General features: G+C 34.2%; 1 protein-coding gene across 5 annotated transcripts in view; it reads right to left on the bottom strand.

The window, feature by feature from the left end:
* Positions 1-563: 563 nt before the first annotated feature.
* Positions 564-9,456, bottom strand: part of LOC138698762 (serine-rich adhesin for platelets-like) — a 55,312-nt gene continuing 46,419 nt past the window's right edge. For all 5 annotated transcript variants that reach the window (XM_069825003.1, XM_069825017.1, XM_069824988.1 and 2 more), the window contains 2 exons: positions 4,860-8,895; positions 564-2,848 (listed from right to left, as the gene is read on the bottom strand). In XM_069825003.1, the coding sequence (XP_069681104.1) occupies positions 4,860-8,768 (3,909 nt within the window). In that variant the 5' untranslated portion in view covers positions 8,769-8,895 and the 3' untranslated portion in view covers positions 564-2,848. The remainder of the gene's footprint in view (positions 2,849-4,859; positions 8,896-9,456) is intronic.

Raw genomic sequence — 9,456 nt, 5'->3', positions numbered from 1 at the left:
CATCCTGATTTACACGAATTTGGTATACACAGCAGTTTTCAAAAACGTATATTCTGCATATAACGAGCTCTACCTGTAGTGCACCTTATAAAGTACATTCATTTCACTTTAATATAAAGAAATATGGATGGATGATTTCAAATTCCTCTAGGTATGGTCATTATATCCTGACTTATGCTAGCAGGCAGAGTGAAGTCAATTTATTTAACATTTATATTACCTGTTAAAATTATGATTAACAGAATTAAATTTTGATATAGATGTCAAATGGATGGTAAAGTTTTCCTGGACCCTCCCCCTTTCTTCTTATGTGCTGTAAGATCGCATAGGCTTTCTTTACTTTCCTTCTCAAGGAAGACGTGAGAAATATTTCTGCCCATAAACTCAATTGCTCCAGGTTTGGTTTGAGCCTCAGATCAAACTGAAAGCATAGTAGTCACTAGATCACAAAGGATGATATAGGAGAAGGTATTCAATTTAGAATAGGACTAGGGCCAAGTACAACAGCAAGAGGAGCAGCAACACGATGGTAAGAGGAGAAAAAAGTTCACTCTAGAACTGAATGAAAGTATAGCAATGACGTTATTAATCTGTGCAAACTGTTGTGAAACATCACACAACAATAACTATTAAAAATACATATAATATAGTGTGTTTAACAACTGAAGTAAAGTATAAAACCATCCTATAGCAAGAAACACAGAGATCTAAAAACAAACACCTTTGTATTTTGACGGAAAATACATTTGCATAATGCATATGCAACAGCAGTGCACAACTCATCAAATTCCGATTATTTATCTTGCTACCATTTCAAAAGAGTTGTTTAAAAAAATCAATACTTTTTTATACTTTGTACTAGTTTAGTAATGGAATATTCATAACTCAATCTTTGTTTTTATTTATTTCCTACAAAAACGTATTTATTTCCAATGAAGGTAAGTGTGCTTGGCAGTAAGAAAAGTAAACTGTGCAATAGAAATCCTAATTTTACACAAAGTTATCTATTAATGATAAAATTAAAACTCAAGATTTCCATTTATGTGACTGACTGTACATTTTTATAGCGAAGTGATACATTCAGTTAAATACAAAATACATTATATAACATAAAATATACTTGTATGCCATAGGATGACAAAATAAGGGGACGGTTCTTAAATTTCATGTCCCTTGAGATAACTTCAAATGCCGTTACCCAGTGATAACATCTTACATATTTAAAAAATGCAAAGATCAATCAGTAGGTGACCATATTTATTTGTTACTACCCATAGAGTTTCATCTATCAGTATGGACTGTATAATCGTTTACAAGAAAATTGTTTAAATCTCACACTGGAACATTAATCAATGAAACCTAAGTTATTTTTAAAAAACTTCAAAGAGGAAAACAATAACAAAATAACATTAATGATTTGTATATCTATTAAATACACAACTTTTTGTGTTATTATTGATACTGTTGGTAATTTTACCTTTATGATTAGTTTCAATGTGATCTTTCATCTTCTTTTTTCCTAGTGAGGTCTTGGGTTTGTTTCTAGTTGTTTTGTTGGAAGTGTGTGGTTAGAGGTGAGGGTGCGTTTATGATTGGTAGGACATCAAGACGGAACCAGAAACAAGCATAAGACATCACTAGGAAATCTGAAAATGACAATACATCATGTCGAAACTATTCAGGTAAAATTACCAACATCATTTCAATAATAACACAGTGAAGTTAAAAAGTTGTTTATTTAACAAATATACCTATACATCACTAATGATATAAAAGTGTTAGAAGTGTGTAATCAAGAATGAACAAAAGAGTATGTTATAACTAAGGAAACATAAGACCATGGAGTGTGTCCCCCAACTGTCAGATGTCTTTAAGACAAAATATAAAGATGTCTGTGCATGTGTCATTAAGGCAAATGGAAGGCAGTAAGAAAGAGCTCCCATGCTTTGTTAACTTTAGCCTACAAAGTTGGAGGCCAAGTGGATAGCAGAGATATTCGGAAAATTTTGACGAGTGAATAATTCTGCCTTCACTTGAACTTGAATTTGAGTCCTTCTAGTCTGCAGTCTGTTGTTCTATCAGCCAACTTGGTTGTCTTAAGAGTAAGTTGAGCACTTATGAAATAATGTAGTGCTGCTGTATAAAACACAATTGTAGTTAATAATTTTATGTCCTATTATAAGGCAAAAAAGAAAAGATTAGATACTGGTAAGATCGTTTTGCAAAGCTACTGCAAACCAATCTTGGCCAAATTATCAGCAAATAGTGAATATGTAAGCTTTTTCCTTACACTATTCAAATCTACAATTTTAATACAACAGCATGTGTGCCAAAAACGTACATCTCATTTTTTAAGACAAACTGAATGTAACCAGAGATGCATATTTAGATACTTAGCCAAACAACTTGTATGAAAAATGAATATAAGAGAAATGCACAACTGTAAGTGGTCATCCCATCACATCATCAGCCTTCCAGAAGAGAATATCAGAAATGTTAAAAAACAACCTGATGGCATTAGTATATATATATACAGTATATAAAAAAACTTAGGCTTCACTGTAATTCCAATCAGATAGTGATTACATACAAACTACACTATGTTAAACAGAAGCACAATTGTATTTTGCATGTTTGTCTATTTGTACAAAACAGCACACAGCCACCAGCACTGTTGTATTATCCATTTACAAACATCCATTTTGTATGGGCTCAGGTCCACTCACTTGATTCACTGACTAATTACACATTAGTAACATGGAGATATGTTCATTTCATCATGTCACATGATACTCTGCGGCTGACCATGTAGAAACCTCTACTGCATGACATGGTGCTGTGATCCAAACTATACAAGAGAACAGAGAAGTCAGTATTAAATGATGCTTCACTGCTATAATCTGTATTCAACTCAGTTCAGTAGGTAGAAAATCTATCAGGTCATCTGCAAAATTTGTAACATACACATGCACAGTTTTCTTTCTAATTTAAATTGCATATCAACTAATTTTATGTTAAATTGAATTATGTTTTATTTATCGATCCTTGCAACTGCCAAGGTTATATCAGCATTGCTGGTGTGCCAGAATTTTGTCCTACAGAAGTTCTTTTACATATCAGTAAATCTACTGACATGAGCCTGTCGCATTTAAGCACAACTCACAACCTTGGGCACAGAAGGCCAGCACTCTGCCGACTGCACCGACACCAAGCTTATTTATTTATTTTTTTAATTTAGTAGGTTATTTTATGACACTTTATCAACATCTTAGGTTATTTAGCGTCTGAATGAGATGAAGATGATAATGCCGGTGAAATGAGTCCGGGGTTCAGCACCTAAAGTTACACAGCATTTGCTCATATTTGGGTTGAGGGAAAACCCCGGAAAAAACCTCAACCAGGTAACTTACCCCGACCAGGAATCGAACCCGGGCCACCTGGTTTTGTGGCTAGATATACTAACCGTTACTCCACAGATGTGGACGACACCAAGTTTATGTATAATAATAATAATAATAATAATAATAATAATAATAATACTAGTAGTAGTAGTAGTAGTAGTAGTAGTAATAGTAATAATATGACAATCTCACAGTTATATTCATGGGCATCAGATTCAGGATTTTGCAATTTTCGGAAACATCATTATTTTTAAGTACTCATTTCTGAAGTGTTAAATGCAAATAACTCAATTATCAGTCATTTTAAAGCTTACTTAAGATATATTAATTTTTAAAATTATGTATTAAAATCATAAAGATGGCACATAAAGTTGTCTATAGTTACCTTATATGACCAAACATTGCAGATTGCTATGTTGTTTTTGTTCAGTAATGATGCACAATTTTCTTTACAGTCAATTGTGTAATTCTTACAGCTGAAAAGTTTTCACAAATTAAATTTCGTAATAGTTCATGCAACAAACATCAAGGAAAGAACTCATACTAGTTTTTCCATTACGAATGAAGTAGAGGTCATCTTACTAAATCTAAGTCTATATATAATTATATATATGAGACATGCTTTAACCCTCCAGTGTTTGTATGGCATATAGTAGTAATCCATTCATATCTATTATTGAATCATCACACAACCACCACCACCAACCACAGGGGAATTCGTGTATCTTCCTATAACAAAATGCTGCACACTTTCAATGTGTTCGTTTGCACTGAAATGTATTGGTAACAATTTTATTTTGCATCAGCTTTGTATGGATTACAATTGTATGCTGAGCAACTACTAACATGAGCTTTCTTTATCAAGTAGGACTGAAGCATTTTTTATTATTGTGTTATCTGAGGGTGATAGTCTGATTTCTATAACAGCAACAACAAAAAAAAGAAGTCACTGCCAATTGATCAGAATTAGGATTTTTATTTGTAATTTTATCTCAACTACAATTAAGTTACTGTCCTATATTTCTATTAATAATTAATAATCAGAATTAGGATTTTATTTACCTATTTGTAATTTTTATCTAAATTATGATTATCATCCTGCATTTATGTGACTAGTTTGTTCGAAATGGATACTACTAGCAAATTTAAGAATGGCTGAATGAAGACTATAGCCCAGAAAGTAGTCAAAGCAAAGCTAGAAATAAAAATGAAAACATAGTGAATAGGAGCAATAACAATTTGGACTCTGAAAAGAGTTGCAAAGAAACTGACAGCAGAGAAGCTTCGTCATCTGAACATTTTCTGGGAAAGGATAACACTAAATAGTGGATGGAATTAGAGGTTATACAGAGATAACAGTGAACAAGAATTAAAACCAGAGAAGTTAATAGACATTAAAAAGAGAAGAGGAAAAAGGGAGAGAAATGACATTACAGTAACTGGAAATTATAAACATACTTAGCTATTTGCAGGATCTTCATCTGCAGGACAGTAACTGAGGATGAGATCAAGGATAAACACAGCATCATTATTCTGCTTTGGTCCAGGGGCAGCATCTCGCATTATCTTCCTCAGCATTCTGTAATGTTTGTCATTTTCATACTGACGTAACTTGTTATGCAGGTACATCACCTGTCTCTCCTCTGCTTTAAGGCGAAGCATACTTCTGTCAGCAATTCGTTCAAGATCACCAATTGCCTTCCTCATCTCCGCCATCTTCTTCTCTGCTGACATGCTAATGTGTTCTTCAGGTACCTTTCCTTCTGTGACAGAGCTGGAGACCTGCTTGGTATTACTTAGTGTGACTGTTTTCTCGGTATTTTTGTCTGATGATGTCCTGTCATCAACAATCTTTTTTGCATGTCTACTATAGATGGCAATATTTTTGCTTTTGTTGGTATCAGTACTAGAGTCACACTCAATTCTTTCACTGTCGCTCACAAGTGAACCTCTAGGTCTATCGTCACTGGAGCTCACCTTGTTAATGTCCACAATTTCATTATGTGCACTGCCTTCTGAAATGTCCATCTCGTTCTCATCTAGCAAAACTTCGACAATCCACTCATCCTCAGCCATATTCTCAGCATTTTCTGAATTATTTTCTTTTTCACAAGAAGGCTGTAGCATATTTTGTGCCTTCTTATCTGTAGTCAGTATTTTCTTTGGTTGTATCAGCATTACTTGAGTTTTCTTGTTTACTTTCTTTGCAACAGAATTAACAGAGGGAACCGACTTTTTCAGAGCAACAGATCTATTTTTTGGAGAGTCTTTTGAGAGAGATCGTGTTATAAGAGAAGGAACTTTTGTACTCTTCTTTGGGATATTCTTTTGATCAACCTGTTTATTATTACTTGAAATTACTTTCTTCTCTTGTTTTTTCACTACAGATTTTTCCATGTTCTTTGCACGTTTTACATTTCCAAATGATACTTGTCTTGCAGGTTTTATAGATGTAACACATGCCGACATCTTCTGAGAATTCACCGATAATTTCGTTCCGGAGAACGGTCTTACTTCTTGAGAATTTCTCGTAGACCTGGTTGTGGTGGATCGAGTAATTTTTCTAGACTGCACAGTTGATAGTGTTTTCTTGAGTCTGTTGGAAGCAATTTTAGTTGCAACTGTCCTTTTCCTGGAACTCAGTCTGAGTGCAATACTTGGCATGGACATTGATTTCAATGATTTTGGCTTTGAAACTTTTGATTTTTGTACTTGTTTGGAAATAATTTTCTGTTGCTTTTGTTTCAAAGAGATTTTCTGTTGTTGCAATGATTTTGAAATTATATTTATCTTCTGCACTGATCTCGAAACACTTTTCTGATGCACGGATTTTAGACGAGAATTTTGCTGTACAACTTGTTTTCTCATTATTTTTGGTAATGATTTTTTAATAATTTTATGTCGTGCAGACTTGCTTATAAGATCTTGTTGCTTGGATCTTCCCAGAATTCTTTGTTGCTTTGATTTTTTGTCAATTTTGTGAACATTTTGTTGTAAAGGTTTACTAACATTTGTCTGCTGTCTCTTAACACCCTGTTTTCTTTTTAATGGTCCTACAACAGAATCTTCTAGTTTTAATGGCCTCACAATGTTTCTCTTTTCTTTCGGACTTTCCACAAGTGTCTCTTGCAATACCTTCGAAACCTTTTCCAATGTTTTTTGAAGACTTTGTGGCTTCGTTTTTACAGATTTTTCCGTGTTTCTTACAAGGCATTTAGGTGCTGGTATGATCAGTTTCTTCAAAACAACTTTTGCCTCCAAGAATTCTTTTTTTGTATCACAACCAACTTTTTGATCAACTGACATGTTCAGCTTCTTGATGTCAGTCACATGAAGTACCTCAGCATTGTGCTTAGACTCTTGTGATACTGCTCCCTTCACATTTTTCGTAACAGATATACTTTTGTAAGTATCAGATGGGTCAGTTACTTTCAAATTTGATACTTCATAAGATGTACTACTCATTTCTGAGGCAGACAGTTTCCTTCGTTTCTTCAATATAGGATTCGTACTACTTGTATCTGTAGGATCAGATGATGTCCTCCTTTTCCTAGCCAGTGCTGTACCAGGTAATTCCTTTAAAGTAGCTGATTGATCTGTCTTAGATTCTAACTTGGAAACTGATTCCAAAGCTTTAATCTCCTGGAAGGAAACATTTTCATTTGCTGCATTGGACTGCAAGGAGACAATCAGTTTCTTTGTCCCAGTCGTTATAGAAGGAATTGCTGTGAATTTCTTTTCCAAATCTTTATGTGACGTGGCAGTACTCAGTATTTCATGTACAGACTCAGAGGAAAGTTTCCGTTTTCTAATGAGTGGCTTCAAATTATGTGTTTTACTATCAGTCTCTCCATGCACATGTGTAGCTGTATCTTTACGTCCAATATGAAAAGAAACTTTTCTTTTGTTTTCTGTCTGTGACTTATCTTGTATAGAAATGCATTTTGTCTTGTTTAATACTGAATTATGTAGACTAGCTGATCCTTGCAATTGAACATTGGTAATATTTTTAGGAACATATTCTGCTGAAATTTTCTTTACCCTTATTACTGGTTTACCATTTAATATTTTCATTTCTTCTATTCTGTCAATGTTCAGAATAGGATTAGTATTTTTCTTTATGTGGTCTTGTAAACATAAGACAGGCAATTTCAGAGTTCCCACACCAACATTTGAGACAGGAGTGCTTAATAATTTCAGAGCTCTTACACCAACATTCGGTACAGGAATGCTTAATGTTTTCAATTCACCTTCTGTATTTCTGGTTGACACTACAGAAGCTTGCAAAGTGGCTGAAGTCTGTTTTGTATCTTTATTCTCAGGACTGAGTTGTGATGTTTTATCTGCTCCTGGTGATGATCTCTTTATTACAATTTCTGATTGGGGACTTTTTGGTCTTGACATTTGAGGAGCCATGTGTTCACCTTTTCTCTGTTTCTCTGTAGATTCTTTCACTTTACCAATATTTGTCTTCTGTTCCTCATCCTCCTCCTGTATTTTGGTAGGTAATTCGATTTCAGAAAATTTTCCTGTAGAGGAGGCCTTGACATCCTCTTGTTCTGAAGAAGAATCCTTCACATCATTCATCATTGTCTGAAGTTCTATATGTAGGCTATCATCTTCAATATGATCCTCAGAAACCACCTGCTCATCTTGATGTAAGACTGGAATTTCTATTTCGGTATGTTTTGTGGGAGATATCTTCACTTTTAAGTCTATATTTGTTGATGGAAAAGATTTCTGTACTGAAGTATCAGAATCTTCTGTATCAATATCAAATTTGGGTGCATTGTTTGTTGGAGTTTCACTTGATATGCTCATGTCTCCAGAACCTCCAAATTCTGAGGTGCCTCCTAAATCCTGGGGTTTACTATTTGCTAGTTCCACAGACTCTTGCTTCTCAGCAGACTTCAAATCACTGGACACAGATTTTACAGTAGTTAAATCACTTTTGGTTACAGTTTCTACGAAAGATGACTCACTTTTGGTCTCACTTTCAGCCACAGATCCTACAGGAGATAAATCACTTTTGGACACAGTTTCCACAGAAAATGAATCATTTTTTGACACAGTTTCCACAGAAAATGAATCATTTTTTGACACAGTTTCCACAGAAGATGAATCATTTTCGGACACACTTTCCATAGGAAAAGAATCATTTTTGGATAAAGTTTCCTCAAGGGGCGAATCATTCTGAGACACAGTTTCCACATGATATGAATCACTTGAAGATACAATTCCTAAAGGTAAAGGGTCGCTTTCCTTGCTTGAATTCATGTTGTGTCGTTCAGCTACTTCCTCAGAATCTGAATCAGCTGTTCCCTCTAGACAACGCTGAAGTTCTTCCAATTCTGCCAACAGCGACATGATGATGATTTTGGTTCTATCATTCAAACACAGATTTTTTCATTCAGATTTCCTACTGGAAGTTACAGATTCTAAGCAGAATACTGCAACATGATTACTGATTACCTACTCATAAGAAGCTGGAGTTCTGAAAAAACAAGAGAAGAATTAAATTTATTAACAGAAAAACAATTAAAAAGTACAATTTCAATTTGAAGTGTTTCAGAGGTAAAAACTACAGTGATAAGCTCGCCACTACTATCTCTATTTCAGTGAAATGTACATAACTTGAACACAATGGCTCCAAGAGAGTTCTATGCTTCTGTAAAAAATGAACAGGAATGACAAGGCCAGGAGAAGAGAGGAGAAAAACAATGCAGAGAAAAGATAAGAAAAAAGAGGATTAAAGAATGAAGGAAGAGAAAGACATAAAAAAAATCAATTTCACAACAAATTCATTCTATAATTGTATTGCATTGAAATTCTGTACAGAATTTAAATCTTGTTTCTATTCTTGTTTCACAAAGATTAGTAACATTTTAAAATGTTTGTTGAAATGTGCCTTTGCAATGTTTTGGGGTTTTTCAACGTTTATTTCGCCTGTAACTGGTCTCTAATGTAGTAATTTATAACATACATGCTAGTAAGTATCCTTTGTAATTAGTATATACAGCAAACTCTTGATTATTCGTGCACGGATTATTTGTGC

Source organism: Periplaneta americana, chromosome 1 (assembly GCF_040183065.1).
Source record: "Periplaneta americana isolate PAMFEO1 chromosome 1, P.americana_PAMFEO1_priV1, whole genome shotgun sequence".
Lineage (NCBI taxonomy): Eukaryota > Metazoa > Arthropoda > Insecta > Blattodea > Blattidae > Periplaneta > Periplaneta americana.
This window is presented reverse-complemented; position numbering and strand designations above follow the sequence as displayed.